This window comes from Adelges cooleyi, unplaced genomic scaffold (assembly GCF_023614345.1).
Source record: "Adelges cooleyi isolate 19-005CV unplaced genomic scaffold, UGA_ACOO_1.1 ACOO_flye_CR_arks_rails_tigmint_CR_PRNA_21, whole genome shotgun sequence".
In the NCBI taxonomy this organism is placed as follows: Eukaryota; Metazoa; Arthropoda; class Insecta; order Hemiptera; family Adelgidae; genus Adelges; species Adelges cooleyi.
The window spans coordinates 8957823-8974071 of record NW_026095871.1 but is presented as its reverse complement, the minus strand read 5'-3'; the positions used below and the strand labels follow the sequence as shown (position 1 = coordinate 8974071).

Genomic DNA, 16249 nt, shown 5'->3' with positions numbered 1-16249 from the left:
AACCCAAATCCATCCGATATCTGTAACTCTCGTTCTATTCCCATCATAACTTCCATCATTGGATTTATTTTAGAATTTAAACACTAAATTTTTATTTAATATACACACCTATAAAATATCATAAAGCCATAATATTCAATAAAGGTTCATACAAATTTAAAAAAAACAAAATGTTATTTCAAATTTTTGTTTTAATTAAAAACTTAATCAAGCACCATACATTGTTAATACACTCTGTACTGCACATCAATATCATTTTCAAATACAATAACATTATCTTCTTATTGTTTAAAGAGTACAAAGGAAGTGGTTAAAATATATCATATTAAGGATTTGTTATTCTGTTTATGAAGAACTAACAAAACATACTCAAAAGTATATTATTTGTCTTTTTATGCAATTAAAATATTGCAGATCATACGAATCCTATTATAATACATAGACAAGTTTTCAATTATTATAATAATTATAAATATAATTTATTATCGTTTCTAAATTATATCAAATAAAGAGTAGCCCCTGAGGAGCAAGCATAACATTATGTTATTATTATACAATAAACAAAATTTAAAAAATAGTAATTACACATTCTAGTTAAAGCAATTTACATAGTAGTTTTTCATTTGTTATAACTCCATATCGACTTATTAAAACAATTAACAATATTTGTGCAATTCATGTCAAATTTATAAAAGTGTAAATTGTTTTATACTATATTAATATAAATATACATATTTAAGACTTAAGGAGTGATAAATCAGTTGAATCAGTCTTAGTATCACAGAAAGAATTTTCCTATTATGACGTCTCAACTAGCATTATCTCGTCTTCAGGGATTTCTCCTTTAGCAGATTTTTTTTTGGTACGATTACTTACTCCTGAACCAAAATGACTAATGCTGAAATAACAGAAAATAAAATGTATTTTCAATTTTTAATGGTAACACTTACTACTTACACAATATCTGTATCGTCATCGTCGACATCAGATGCTACTTGAAAATATGGATTAGCAAGTGTTGGTCGGAATTTATACCCTGTCATTACAAAGAATATAAATGTTGCAGATTCTTTAGAAAATTCATTCAACCATTGCAGTTGAAAAGGAACGGTCATCTGAATAAAATTTAAAATAATTGTGTTAACAATAGTTGATATGATATGTTAGTTGATGGTGTTTATTATTATTAGTATATGACACTGAGTTGACACTCAGTCGCGAGCGACCCCATTAACAGTGCGAAAATTGACTAATTAAAAGAAACCACCATTTTACTCGTCAACAACAGGCTTTATGAACGGTCCTGGAATAACTACTTTGTCAAGAAACCTTCACCTTAGAGGAGGCAGCAGTTGCCCTTTATATTTTGTATTTAAATGGTAACTTACCCTTAACATATATATTAATATCCGAGTAAAGTATATATAAGAAACGAGCATCACATAAAACTGTTGAAATAACTTAAGTTTGCGAAGATTTATTGCTGCTTTTCCATCTGTTTGAGATGCTTCTTGTAAATGACGGATGGACCTAAAACCAATTAATATAACCGAAACGTAAATAAATTCATTTATGTTTTAAGTAACCATATATGTATATATTTTTTTTTATGATTACCATAAAATAGGAAAAAGTATAGCTGCACAACACATAAAATCAACCAATAAAAATAAGTCCAACCATGCATTATGTTGAACATCACCTTCTTCAGATTCTTGAATAATTACTTCAGCTACGTTGGCAAGTACCTATAAAATATAAAATAGAAAGTTAGGTAATTTATTTGTTAATACTTAATATATTTTTATTTCAAAAAGAAAAAAAAATACTTGTAAGGGTATAACAATCATAAATATGTTTTTATCTTTATCTGACAACACATGTTTTATAAAAGTCCATCCAGTACCAATTAATACAATTGTTATAAATAGAACTGATCCTTTTAATCTATAAAATTAAATTACAAATTAAGTTTTAATTATAAACTGGAAAATAATTTAATGTGCACATACAAGTGAATTGTATAGTATACAACAGCCCATGTTGCAATATGTTGACCTTTAATTTGTATAAAGTGAAAATTCACTCCATGGAAGAACAAAGTAGCTGCTTTCAAGAACACTAACAAAGCCATCAAATAGTGAATTTTATATACAGGATAACTAAAACAAAATATTGCATTAAAAATACAAAAAAAATGTTTTCAAAGTAGAAGCATACTGACTTGCTTTTATACAATGTATAAACCCAAACAATACCAGTTATTAAGAAAATAATTGACATGCTAAAGTATAATGATGGCAATGGCATGTCACCAGCAGATAAATAATTGCCATTATTACTTTCACTGATACTGACCTGTGGGAACATTAACAGTTATCAAAAATACAAATTTGTCATTTATATATAAAAAAAAAAAAAGAAAGACAATTATTATTCATACCGTAAAGCTTCGCCTTGATTTAGAAGTAATTGCATAATTTGGACAGTTGTGATAATACAAGTTATACAAGCCTTCATTTGATTTTGAATGGATATAAACCACAAACTATTATGAATTAAAATGAATTACATTGTTTTATTCGTGTTAAATAAGAATAATTAATATAGCTTATATTATTTTTATCATTAAGAAATAAAATGACTTACACTTATATTGTATGAATCTGGTTGATTACTATTTAATATAGGCAGTGTTTTATTCATACACTTTGTATTAGTGTCTACAATAAAATATTCATCAAATAATAACAATATTAATCGAATTTCTTAATAAAAAAAAGTTTAACTAAAACATAAATACATACTTAGAAAACCATTTTGTTGTTCAACTTTAAACGCATCTATATCAGGAAATAAATAAAATGGGTCCATTGATGGCGAACAACTTAAAGATACGCTAGAATTATATAATTAAATTATACTATTAGTCATAATACGCAATACCATGTTTTACAATATCAATAATTATAAATTTCTTTCAGTTAATAAGTAACTATTATACACCAAATATGTAGTTTTATAATTGTTAATTAAAGCTGTTATCCGGTTTGCATTAGAATTTAGAAGACTCTATGCATACAGACATACAATGTTTTAAATATTTTTAACTGGTAGGCAATGCTATATTTTATACATAAAATATATACGCTAAATGCTAATATATATGTATAAAATATGAACAGGGTCATTAATGGAAACTGATTTTATACATGTTTTCCGCAGTCAATACGAGATTTTACCGTTATCCGCCTGTCAATAAAATATGACAAGGGTAATTAGTGATGGCAGGAGACTCACATAAAAGCGATCGCCTTTAATGTGCATATCTATAGCACTGCTTATCTGTGTATTTTAAAATCAATGATAAAACTTACATTTTTTTGGAAAAATCAAACTTAAAAGTTGCTAAGTCTGAATTTGCACGCATTTCAAACAAATTTGGAGAGCCAATTGGACAAAAATCTTGTTGATAGTCAATATATGGATTCCCTTCATCAAAGATGGATCTTTCAAGCAGCAAACCATGCTAAACAACATAATAAAATAAGATAAAATAACATAATAATAATTATCCATACAGAACATTATTTTTTCTTACGGAGAGTAGTGACCTTTAAGGTTACTAAATATGGTTTAACATACAGTTATTTGTGTATATTACACGTTGTCTATAATTATAATCCAGTGCTATTAGACACATTTTTTAACTATCTTTAATCATGTAGGTACATTTGTATGATAAGACATAATAATTTTATCCATTAAATTTAATTCTAATCGTTATTGCCTATAGTCTATTCAGTCTAAGATTATACCGCTCAGTTAACAAAAACTCGTCACCACTGTGCATCCCTCCGCCTCTAGACTATATAATAAACTATAATGATATAACTTTATAAATGCATAAAGATGAGTTGCCTTTTTTTCAGTGAGCTAAATATTGGTTAAGTTTTATATTGTACAAACCACTTCAGCCACATTTTCAGGTAACAAATAGAAATCCTTGATATTAACATTTAATAAACCGCCTTGGTAAAATCCAAATGTAGTTAAAGTTATATAACGACGATCATCATCCTAAAAACAAATAATAGAAAATGTGATTTTTTTAGTTGAATCGCTCAGTACAGAAGGGCACATGTCAAGGTTTTAAGCTAATGGTCGTTGATGCCAGTACTTTAAAAAAATATGTATTAAAGGATTAGTTATAATAATAATAATAATATATAATAAGTATAGTTATTATAATATTATACATTTTTACAATCATTTTAAGAAATATTATAGAACACAAGGTACATAAAGGGGTTTAAAGTCATAAACATGAGCCATTTATACAATAATTTACTGTAAATATTACAAACATGTTTTTTTTATAAATAAGAAGCTCTTGTATTACCAACAATTTTAAATTATATAATAATATTAAAAACAGTACACTTTATGCTGAGATAATGAGTCACAATTATTATATTACAGTATATATTTATTGATACTCAATTAGTTGGTGCAATTTAGTGATTTTTGTAAAATCTTCGACATTCTTCCTATTTGTATTTAGCGATTAATTCATTTAAATTAGACAAATTTGTACATAAATACACCGACACTTACCTTTATTTCTAATGTATGTATTCTCCCTTTAACTTCATTACTTAAAATACAAATTACTATTCCATACGTCAAAACTTTTAAATAGGCCATCATTTCAACATAAATATATAACTTCAAACATCAAAATGAGTTAAGTTTAAATACTGAAAGAACATCTTGTGAAAAACGAAATTACAAAACGTACTCAAAAAAAGATAAATGGAAAATGGTATTTTACTATAACTGTGATAATAAATACTCCTCTCCGCACATGACCATTTTTACAGTGTGTCCTTTTAAAAATTATGCACAATATTTACCAATAATTTAAATAGATAATATTATTATAAATTACCAAGTTATGAAACGTTAATATTAATCATTGAAATGACACTTAATACTTTGTTACTCAAATCTCAGAATTATAGACATTTATAAAGTTCGCTATATACGTAAACTCTTTGAAGGATAAGAAATGTTACCAATAACATACCCTATAGGGCAAGCTAAAAATGGTAAATCAACAAAATTACTGGATAAATAAAATATAGGATACAACCACAGAATAGATTAAATCTTTAGAAGTGATAAATAAATAAGTAACTAATATACTAAAAATATATATATATATATATATATATATATATATATATATATATATAATATGGTGTTTATTGTTCAATGACAACAATTGTTCGATAACAACATTTCAATTGTTTAATTGTTCAATGTAATAAGTAATTTACAAGATACAAATTTTATTGTATTATGTTGATCAAATAATCGAGGTGTAGTCTTAACAGCGGGTACAATTTGTCTAGTGCACCCATACATAAGAAAGTGGGAGGCGACTGATGAGTGGTATACACAGTGTATACCTTTATGACCAGACCTCTTCATATAATAGTACGTACCACAGAATAGTTTATCTATAAAATGGGGCAAATGCATAAATTACTAAAATAACAAATTATATACATGTATTACAAATTTATACATTTTAGGATAATTGTAATATTAAATTTGATTTTTGACCAACAAATTACAATTTATATAAACTTTATACAAAAATGCATACATTTCCAAAACCATACATAATAGAAAATAAGTATTTTGGTTATGCAATATTCTATTCATAAAATAACAATATTTGTATGAAATTAAACTGTATCCACATACATAAATAACTTAATTATAGTTAATCAGCTTACAAGTTAGTATATTAAAAAAAAAAAAATAGTAGTTTACATGAAAATGATTAAAACTAACATTCTTGTGAATATGTAATTTAACAACTATGTAAATACTTGACGGCATTTATTCCTTTGGTCAAGCTGAAAACCTCTTCCGCACAGTTTTTTATTCTTAAATGGAGGTGGCTGAATAATACTAAAATCTTGATTTGGAATATTCATAATATCATCAAGTTTCATCGTTGATATATCACTTGTATTGAAGTTAGAACTTGCATGAATAGACAACGGATAAGGCATTAAAAAAATTACAGTTATAACCCAATTTGTAATTATGACTATGTTTGTAATTTTTAACAACATTATCATTAACATAATATTTTAATTGATTGCAAATACTAAACACACACTTAAAATATTCGTATAGTATAATATCTCTAGTTCACAATACAATAAACGGTAATGAAAAATGAAGCGTAATGTTTTACTTGATTATAAAAATTACTCCAACGATTCATTATCTACAATTTAAATAATAAAACATGTAACCTTTAACCTTCTTCTAATCATTAGTTTTTATCATATTCCAGCTTATTATAAATAATGCTATTAGGTCCATAATATTTGCACACATTATAACAACAAATATAACATTAAACTGTTTAACTTAAAGTAACACTGATTAAATGTATTGTTTTAAATAAAAAATAAAATGTTTTGTCTAATTTCCAGTATATTTATCTTGATAGTTGTTTCATAAAAAAAGTGAATGTAAATAGTATTAATTATATATATTATTTGAGATCTAAGAGTTGAGAGCATATTAATCGCCAGATTATTACTAACAAGTAATTTAGATACATTCTGAACACTAAAGTGTATAAATAGAATTGAGGGGGGGAATGTAATACATGACCTACATTAAATTAATGTCTAAATTAATGTAATACACAAACTTCATTCAATTCCATGAGCAAAAATCATTATAAGTCCTGGCTCAGCCATCATGTCATCAGTGACCATTGTATTATCACAAGGTAACACAATTACAGCTTGTTTTCCTGGAATACGTTTACAATTATAATCGTCATAATGTCTCCTATTGTGCTGACGTGTTTCCAGTGAAGATAGACCAGAAGGCCAGTTACGTTCATGACAATTCTTAACGAGATCTTCCAAAATATGAGATGGACACCCACTTTCAATCAACGCTTGCTTAATGGTGTTCTGTAAATGGAATAAGGTTAATTGTATTTTTGAATAATTTATTTTTTACAAAAATTACTTGAAGGTATTCATCAGGTGTAGATATCATTCCACCCCAACGTGTAACTCTTGCTCTTGGTAAGGAATTTGACCAACGTTCAATTTCATCTCTCTCCAGCTCATCAGCTACTGCTCTTACACTTGGATTGCAAACGCGTAATGCTCTAACATAACCCTATAAACAATGTTAATTTGGTAATTTATTTGAAGAACAATACCAAGTAAGTGTGGATGGATAAAAATGACTTTACAGCCTGCTTGCTCTTTCAACACTAATGACTCAATAAGTATTGTGTCATAACTGGATATTGGCTAGACATTATAATATTAATATATCATAATCTACTTTTAATAGGCTTACATAAAATAAATAAGCTACAATTTGGTTTTTAAAAATTCCTCTAAATAATATTTTTAACATACAAAAACTATTTTTGATATTATATAATAATGGATCTTATAACAATTAATTGATAAATAAAAAAATACTGTAACAATATTTTTTGATCACCATTTACCATAGATAGTGTATTTTTACTTTTATAAAATACTAACTTATTACTTTTAGCAAATACTAACAAAATATTTGATGTAGAACAAAAAAACCCAAATTGACTATATATCTACATACTTTTAACATGGTATAATATTCAACACAGGGATGCACTGTTTTATATGTGATAACAATAAGTTTTAGACACGAATTTAAGGTAATATAAACCATAATTCGTGGTTATAGATAAGTGATAATATAATACTCCGTAGTCTGTCGGCAGAACGACTGACCACGGGGTAAGTAACAATAACAATTAACGACTAACGTGTTGTGATTAATGTAAACTGTGAATTGACTATAATATAGTGCGACATTCTACATTTTTTAATGATTGACGATCGGTGTAATAAAAATAAATATATTTTAACCGTTTAACTACATTAAATTATAAATTAATCAGAAACAAACATTATGTCAAAGAAAGCAATAAAACTAGGATTTGACTTTTCCTTAGCACCAGACTTGGTAACATGTATACAACAGTTAACAGATTGGGGCTATACATACGGATGCATTCCGCTAATTAATACAAAACTAAAACCCGATGTGAACAATCCAAAGGTTTTAGATAGATCAGAATTAATATCGAGGGCAGATGTCATTTTACAAGGAGAAACGTGGAACAGAGTAGTTATAAAGTTATCAAACGACATTGACGTGGATATAGCAGACAAAAGTGTAAGGGAACAAAATGCACAATTATTTAAACAAGAAGTATCATATGCGTCCTATTTAAATGTATCTGGAATTATGTTTAATCTACCATTAAGCGGTTGGATACCAAATTTGGCTCGTTTGGTTAATGTTGCATTACAAGATCATATGTTTATAAATTTATTTGTGCGAGTTCCTATGGTCTGTAAATCGGTCGATACATGGAAATTATGGTCTTCATTTAGTGCTGCTTGTGATTACCATAAATCTGTATATTTAGCTTTAGAGCTCAGTACTGATTTACCGGACGAACAAGAGTTGGATCGTTGGTTAGGTGAACCAATTAAATCAGTAATTTTAAATACCTCTTTATTTTTAACTAATGATGCTGGTTACCCTGTACTTTCACGCCCACATCAACTGTTTATTAACAGACTATTTGATCTTGATGCTTGTGTATTCATAAGCGGTGATTCTAGTCAAAACATGGGTCCCTATTTTGAATATTTGACTTATATACATGACAATGACAAATCAGAAAGACTTTACAGCTATTCATATGGATATGAAAATTTGCTACAAGTTCCTTTACAACCATTAATCAACGACTTGGATAACAATGTATATGCTGTTTTTGAACAAGATCCAATAAAATATCAACAATATGAAAAAGCTATAACTCAGGCACTGATTGATAAAGGTTCAGATAGTAATAAAGAACTCGTAATTTGTGTTGTAGGTGCCGGTCGTGGTCCTTTGGTGTTTGCTAGCTTAAAGGCGTCTGAAAATTCAAAAGTTCCCGTTAAACTTTATGCTGTTGAGAAGAATGAAAATGCATTGCATGTCTTGAATTATAATAACGATAATTATTGGCATAATTTAGTAACTATTATTGGAGCTGATATGAGAACTTGGAAATTTGATCGCAAATGTGATATTTTAGTTTCTGAGCTTTTGGGTTCTTTCGGCGACAATGAACTATCTCCAGAATGTTTAGATGGAGCACAACACATACTTAAAGAAGATGGTATTTGCATACCATCTTCATATACATCTTACATAAGTCCACTTCAATCTCAAACATTATTTAGTAATATGAAGATGTTTAAAAACGCTGGACCATTGGACAACCGACATAATAATACAGAACAATTATACGTAGTGAATATGCGTAACATGTATATAATAGCGCCAGCAAAACCAGTTTTCACTTTTAAACATCCTAGAAATGATTTAGAAACGAATAATGATAGGTATGCTTCTTTAACATTTGATATTCCACAAGATTGTGTTTTACATGGATTTGCTGGATACTTTGAAGCAATTTTATACAAAAATATTAATATCAGTATTGAACCCACAACATTTAGTAAAGGAATGTTTAGTTGGTATCCTGCCTATATACCAATCAAAAACAGTGTTACATTAAAGAAAGGTGAGCGGTTGAGAGCTCACTTTTGGAGACTCAGTGATGTTTCTAAAGTTTGGTATGAATGGAGCGTATCAGAACCTTATGCCGTTCCAGTACACAATCCAAATGCACGTTCCTATTCTATGCACTTACATTAAACATATAATAAATAAATTGTGTATTTTGTTTAATAAAAAAAAATTGTAATTAAATTTGTTAAAATATAATTTAAGTTTGTTAAAATTATTATTTCAAAATATAATAATTCACTAACTGATTAAGGACAAGTTATTGAAAAGCCTAAAAATTAAAAATAGGTAATAATAAAAAAATACTTTGTACACTTAGATTTTTGCTAAGATAATATTTAAATAAAATTTAATTAAGTTAAATATTAGATTCAGTTAGTTTTGTGTACATAATGTTTACAATTAAATACAATTAATTACTTTGAATTTCCAAGATGTTAATTTGTATTATATTAAGCTTTGGTAAATATAGTGACAATTCAAAATCTCGCTAACAGGTATGAATTCTTTTGTGATGTAATCAAAAGCCAGTCTACTATTACACGCAACAGGTAGTTATTCGACTGGATTCGAGAAACTATGTAATGTAGTTTTAAAAAAATGAACATCTATACAATTGATAACACCATAACAAAATTGTGAAAACATTGTGTATGAAAATCAACTAAAAAAAATAAAAATCACTGAAGGGTGATTATCCAGGTCTGATGATTTTTTATGGTTAGAATTGAAACAATAATTTGGTGGACATAATGTCATTGTTAAAATTCCTGGAATTGATGACAGACACAAATTAATTGTAGTAACCAACAGGGTAAACGAATGTGCCACATAAATTTGGGCATTATTTAAATAGCAATTTTAACAATTTACAAAAATGTTGATTGGAAAATATTAAATATAAATCAGATCAACATAATCAATGATATAAAAAGTCATTTACTTACCTTTAAAACTCGCATTTCATCTTTAATTCCACTGATATCATATTTATAATTGGCCATGTCTTGTTGCATATCGTTAATTTTTTGTTGTTGCTTCTGTACTAAGTCTCGTAATTCTTTAACACAGTTGTGATCCTTAGAATAACAAAAAATATTAACATATTTTACATAGTTGTCTAAACAATAACTGCCCTGAATGTCTAGTCAGAGATAGCCATCCACTCCAAGGTTTATTGGATATTTATTTACTTCAGGTTTGTACTTAATAAATACATGATATACTCAATGTATGTAAACATGATCTAGTAAATAATATTTCTAATGGCAATTTATTTTGAAAATTTAATTGTTTTAACATGTCTAAAAATCAGTCTAACATCATTGATACTTTTATCAATAATATTTTGAGACTGATTTGCCTACCTCTAAATCTAAGTATTGTAAGTTTTTTAAATTAACCATTTTGTGTACAACTCAATTATTATATTTACCTTATGTTCATCTTTTGGTATAATTAAACCGCATCCTTGTTCACAAGGAAATGGTCTTTTAGGATTATATTCACATTCTGATAAATGTGACTCCAATGTATCCAATTTGACTACATTCTGGCATCCATAATTCGAATTTTCACAAATAATATAAAGTCTAAACAAAATACACACATTTTTATGAATAAAGCAATAAAACATTATGTTGAAAATTTAATACGCAGTATTAATACTTTTAGGAGCGACCTAAGAATACATAGATGCTACTCAAAGAGTAAATTAGAAATAGAAAAAAAAAATGTTAATTTGGAAACAATATATATAACGTATCACTTTTAACATAGTTCAAATTATAATAAAGTGAAGCACATAATTTTCCCTGGGTTTTGTAATGTTGGTTAATTAGATAACAACCTATAAAATATAGAAAACACATTCACAGTAAAAATTTACATAAACGTTAAGTGTCAACACTCCCCTTGGCAAAACTTTTAAAAACTTCATTGCTTATCAAAGCCTTAACAAATAAATTTATCTATACAACTTATATGTATCAAGTCACAACAATGTGTATATATATATACAGATACAGTTACATTTTTTAAATAATAAGTATCTATATAATGTGATCATTTTCAATTATATTTAAAATTATATGTAATCAATGGAAGTATTATAACTCTACAAATGAAATACCTTTAAAAATATAAAATAGGTCTACTTTATAATAATTAACAACTGACCTGTTTAATAAGTTTTTTAAAATTCGTGGTACTGGTCTTAATTGAAGAACGTTAACTGAAAGTCTGTCTACAGGACATGTTGACTGCCTAAGGAGCCATTCAAGAATACAACCTTTACAAAATGCGTGTTCACAAGCTGGAGCCTATATTATAAAATTAAATACTTCATTATAACTTACAAAGACTTAATTTTCTTTACACTACATTATAGTAATTTGATGTGAGATCTCACAAATTAAATAAAGATATAAATTAGAAATATTGTTGCTTACTTGAACTGGGTCTTGTAACACTCCAGTGCATATTGGACAAAGGAGTTCTTCATCCACTTCACCGACAAACCGATTCATTTCAAAACCCATTATAGCTGTTAATAGAATAAAATATATTAATAAATATAAAATGTATTTTTAAATATTTTAACTTGAAGAGCAACAAGAAAATGGAAATGCGCGACAACTGAAAACATTCAAAGTAAGTTTTAGGGATAAATTAAAAATCTGTCGTAACTCGTAGTTTAAACTGTTATCACTTATCAGTTATCATGCATCATAGTTTATGGTCATTATCAATATTTGTTATTCTCTCATGAACGATAAAGTAATAATATTATAAAAGGTCTGTGATATAAACACAATTGACTGTTGAAATTCTGTATTTTGATATAACGAGATTAATAGTATCATGACAATAATATATTTTATACTTAAAAGTTAATTTAGGTATAACTAATATGAAAAAAAAATATTTATGTGAAATATTTTTATGGTTATAACTATAAACATAAACTTTATGCTTATTTAAGGATAATGGATACTTCTATGGATAAATCCAGTCAAAATATTTCGGATCACAATAGTGAACAATTTGATAAAAACACTGTCAACGACTTTAATTTGTTAGTAATCGTATTGGATAATTTATTTTTTATGCAATTAAAAACTCACCCTCTTAATTGATTATTTTAGGTGTAAATCTCATGTTGCGTTAAAAAAAAAATCAAAAGGCCGATCATTAAGAAGAAGAGAACTTTCAAATGACGAACCTGATGAAGATGATAATATATTGTAAAATTTTATAATTTCTTTTTTTTTTAATGTTAAAATAATAAAATACCAATATTTAATAGTAACATACATGTTATTTTTTTAGAGCTAAACTTGATGAAATGAAAACTATGCAAAAACTAAGAGATCGACCTAATGGTGTTAATATTATAAGTCTTGCTTTGGGAGAAAAACTTTCTCAAGAAGATGAACAATTAATGGTAATTATTTTTTATTTGGTTGATACATTTTTATTTAAACGAATGAGTTCTGTGATTATTATTAAATTGTAATAAAAATAAAGTTCTTTAATGTTAAAAAATTCATTTTTTAGTATTCATAAATAAATAAAATTAGCTGTAGTTGGTAATTGCCAATAATGACAACTTCTAAAATTAATAATCTGTACCAATATTATTGATACATTGATAGTCACAAACTATTTTTTCAATATTTTTGATCATGAAAGGACTGCTTAATAAACCATTCTGTGATTAAAATCATGTTCCTAATGTTTCAAAAAAAATTTAGGCCGATCCATTCAAAGTCAAAACTGGTGGTTTAATTAATATGACAGCTTTAAAAACGGGACAAGTCACTCAAGTAGAAGATGCCTATGATGTTGGGATAGGTACTCAGTTTTCAGCAGAAACAAATAAACGAGATGAAGACGATGAAATGTACAGTATTATTATTAATTACTAGCATAGGGGCTTTTAGGGTAATTTTAATTAACGTAATCAAGTTTTAATAATTTCATATTCTTTATAATTTTATACATATATATTAGGGTGGTCCTTAAATTTGATATGGTGTTGGATGATCGTCTTTCGGCTCCAAATATTGGAAAAAATTTTCTTAATTTTTTTAGATTTTAATTTCATTTTCTAGGACTCCCTGTTTACACATCAAATGTATACACTCAGCGCGGGCCAGCGGGCAGTACAAAAGAACAGTATACATTTGATGGGCAAACAGGAAGACTAAGGGAATGAATAAAAAATATGGAAAAATTAGGGAAATATTTTTTCTATATTTGAAGCCAAATGACAGCCATCCAACGCCATGTCAAATTACATATATGTAAAGATAATAATTTTACAATAAAACAGTAAAGTAAAAATTAGTTCTTAAGAATTATAGACTATAGTATTTATAAATTGTAATAATATTTATCAATAATGATGAAGGAATATTGAAGTATAACAATAAAAAAATTTTAATTATTAAGTTTAGAATAAATCAATTTTACATTTAGGATGAAGTACATAGATGAACAAGTTGCATTAAGGACTGGTCGCATTAAAGAGAAAGATGAAGAGGATAATATCAGTCCAAATAAATCAAATTATTGTCCTCCAGAATTAGCAGCCTTGCAAGCGGTTCCATTACATTTACGAAGTTCAACTACACATCGATCTGAAGAGATGTTATCTAATCAGATGCTTAGTGGTATACCTGAAGTCGATCTAGGCATTGAGTAAGATTTTTTTAATCTAGCTGAATTCAAGATTAAACATATTTTTAAAAAAATGTTTACATTTTGCTTCTAGTGTTATCAGGAACTCTCTTAAGTTTAAAAAAATATATTTAAGGAGTTATTGTTATTTTTTTCTAATAACTTAAACGTATACTTAATTAAAAAATCCCCAATTAAATGCCTTTTTTGCCCTATAAAGATTTTTAGTATAATCTTCGAAAATGGAAATTTCAAAAGCAATAAGTATTTTTATTTTAAGTAGATAAACATTTAAAAAAATTATTATTATAAATAAAAAAATTGATAATTACACACTAAAATTTCCAGCGCAAAAATAAAAAACATTGAGGCCACAGAAGAGGCTAAAATGAAACTTATTCGAGATCGACGCAACAAAAATGACGGTCCATCACACTTTGTACCGACTAATATGGCTGTAAATTTCGTTCAGCATAACAGATGTAAATAATAATAACTTTTTATTTGTATATAAAAATAATAATATAGAATAATAACACTATGATTTGCCTATTATTTCAGTTAATATAGATCCCGTTGTTGGACCTGCAGGAAAAAAGAACGACAAATCATTGTTGCCTGCTAAACCACAAGATAAATCACATGAGAATAATGGTGACAAAAGAAAAAAGAAAGATAATGCTACAGATGATTTTCATTACGAACGGTTTAAAAAACAGTTCCGAAGATATTGATACTTTGATATTATAATTTATAATAACAATTGTATTTTTTTACCGTATTGACATACCTAATTTTGATATTTTAGTTCAATTGAACACTTTACTACTTGTTAGTACAATTTATGTGGGTCATGTAATACAATTTGTATTATTTTATACACTTCATCAAATATATTTACACAGATAAAATATTGTGTTAAATGTAAATTTGTCAATTGAGTAAATAAAAAAATAGGTAATAAAAGTATTGAAAAGGTTGATATTTTGGTTTTTATTTTTACAAAATACATGCAGCTAAAACTGTTTTCTAACACTAGTTTTGTTTATCATAATTCATTAAAATTATGCTTTTTTGTTCAATTTATTTATTCACCTTTTGTGAGTGTGTTTGTAGAGGAATTGCCATTTCATAATTATGTTTGTATAATTAGCCAGTAGGTAATAATCTAGTGCAGACTTCAATTATCGAATATTCGAATAAAGTATTGAGAACAGCAAAAACAACCAATTTTCTCATCACAAATTATTGGACGATTGCCGCATATACTACATAAACATAAGTATAATAGACAATATTGATTCGAGTATGGCCTTCTTAATGACTAATTACTAATATCTATTCTCCTGCTAATCTATGTATTTTATAAATACCTAGCTAAGAAAGATATTGGTCCATTTTAAATGTTTATTCCTTGCTTAAAATGTATTAGTCATCAAAAACAATATTCGACGACCAACTTAATATTATCTAACGATGTACACGCATTTCCGTTTATCGTATGTATTGTTCTTGTAATTACTTTTATAAATAGAATAACCGATAATCATGTTATCGTGGCTTGTAGTCCTGTATCCCTTTTGTTTTTTTTATTTTATTGAGGGGGTTCCATGCGGTCTGTTTTAAGCATACTTGTGTAGGCAATATTTAAGAATAAAGTGGTTTTAATCAATTTCGACCATATTAATTAATTTTCCGATTAATTTGTATAAGCTTCAAGGTATTAATTTTAATTTATATAATTGTTTCTATGAGTATAAGTAATTTTGGCTTTTTTTAGAGCAAAACGCTAGACAAAATTTCGACTACTTGGGATGGTCCAATTTCAAACCTGTCAAGACTCAAGTAAATGGTAACACTT

General features: G+C 27.0%; 4 protein-coding genes across 4 annotated transcripts; 2 read left to right on the top strand and 2 right to left on the bottom strand.

Annotated features, from left to right (window-relative positions):
* Positions 1 to 173: 173 nt before the first annotated feature.
* On the bottom strand, positions 174 to 4825 carry LOC126834062 (protein GPR107). Its single transcript, XM_050565692.1, has 13 exons — positions 4618 to 4825; positions 3970 to 4080; positions 3378 to 3529; positions 2808 to 2899; positions 2650 to 2723; positions 2444 to 2548; positions 2225 to 2358; positions 2013 to 2162; positions 1830 to 1947; positions 1618 to 1748; positions 1389 to 1530; positions 958 to 1115; positions 174 to 898 (listed from the first exon to the last, which is right to left on the bottom strand). Exons 1-13 carry the CDS (start codon positions 4708 to 4710, stop codon positions 799 to 801), a joined length of 1560 nt encoding a protein of 519 aa, XP_050421649.1. The 5' UTR covers positions 4711 to 4825; the 3' UTR covers positions 174 to 798.
* Positions 4826 to 5056: 231 nt separating this feature from the next.
* LOC126834065 (protein arginine N-methyltransferase 5-like) lies at positions 5057 to 10131 on the top strand. The gene is made up of 2 exons (XM_050565695.1): positions 5057 to 5111; positions 9005 to 10131. The coding sequence occupies exons 1-2, from the start codon at positions 5072 to 5074 to the stop codon at positions 9832 to 9834; spliced, it is 870 nt and encodes a 289-aa protein (XP_050421652.1). The 5' UTR covers positions 5057 to 5071; the 3' UTR covers positions 9835 to 10131.
* Positions 5269 to 12400, bottom strand: LOC126834064 (E3 ubiquitin-protein ligase NRDP1). The gene is made up of 7 exons (XM_050565694.1): positions 12156 to 12400; positions 11884 to 12026; positions 11141 to 11297; positions 10653 to 10784; positions 7075 to 7230; positions 6746 to 7016; positions 5269 to 6060 (listed from the first exon to the last, which is right to left on the bottom strand). The coding sequence occupies exons 1-6, from the start codon at positions 12243 to 12245 to the stop codon at positions 6747 to 6749; spliced, it is 948 nt and encodes a 315-aa protein (XP_050421651.1). The 5' UTR covers positions 12246 to 12400; the 3' UTR covers positions 5269 to 6060; position 6746.
* A 186-nt stretch (positions 12401 to 12586) lies between these two features.
* Positions 12587 to 15297, top strand: LOC126834063 (telomere length and silencing protein 1 homolog). The gene is made up of 8 exons (XM_050565693.1): positions 12587 to 12605; positions 12689 to 12781; positions 12852 to 12950; positions 13036 to 13150; positions 13461 to 13609; positions 14188 to 14409; positions 14737 to 14870; positions 14950 to 15297. Exons 2-8 carry the CDS (start codon positions 12693 to 12695, stop codon positions 15120 to 15122), a joined length of 981 nt encoding a protein of 326 aa, XP_050421650.1. The 5' UTR covers positions 12587 to 12605; positions 12689 to 12692; the 3' UTR covers positions 15123 to 15297.
* Positions 15298 to 16249: the final 952 nt, after the last annotated feature.

Coding starts and splice junctions, on each gene's coding strand:
- LOC126834062 (XM_050565692.1), bottom strand. CDS start 4,710: ATGATGGCCTATTTAAAAGTTTTGACGTATGGAATAGTAATTTGTATT. Junction 2,900..3,377: donor TTTGATTTTTCCAAAAAAAT/GTAAGTTTTATC, acceptor ATATAATTCTAG/CGTATCTTTAAGTTGTTCGC. Junction 1,749..1,829: donor TGATTGTTATACCCTTACAA/GTATTTTTTTTT, acceptor TATATTTTATAG/GTACTTGCCAACGTAGCTGA.
- LOC126834065 (XM_050565695.1), top strand. CDS start 5,072: ATGTTACCAATAACATACCCTATAGGGCAAGCTAAAAATG. Junction 5,112..9,004: donor TATAGGGCAAGCTAAAAATG/GTAAATCAACAA, acceptor TTTGTGTTGTAG/GTGCCGGTCGTGGTCCTTTG.
- LOC126834064 (XM_050565694.1), bottom strand. CDS start 12,245: ATGGGTTTTGAAATGAATCGGTTTGTCGGTGAAGTGGATGAAGAACTC. Junction 7,231..10,652: donor ATGAAATGCGAGTTTTAAAG/GTAAGTAAATGA, acceptor CATTGTTTATAG/GGTTATGTTAGAGCATTACG. Junction 7,017..7,074: donor CACCTGATGAATACCTTCAA/GTAATTTTTGTA, acceptor TTCCATTTACAG/AACACCATTAAGCAAGCGTT.
- LOC126834063 (XM_050565693.1), top strand. CDS start 12,693: ATGGATACTTCTATGGATAAATCCAGTCAAAATATTTCGGATCACAAT. Junction 12,951..13,035: donor GATGAAGATGATAATATATT/GTAAAATTTTAT, acceptor TTATTTTTTTAG/AGCTAAACTTGATGAAATGA. Junction 13,610..14,187: donor CGAGATGAAGACGATGAAAT/GTACAGTATTAT, acceptor TTTTACATTTAG/GATGAAGTACATAGATGAAC.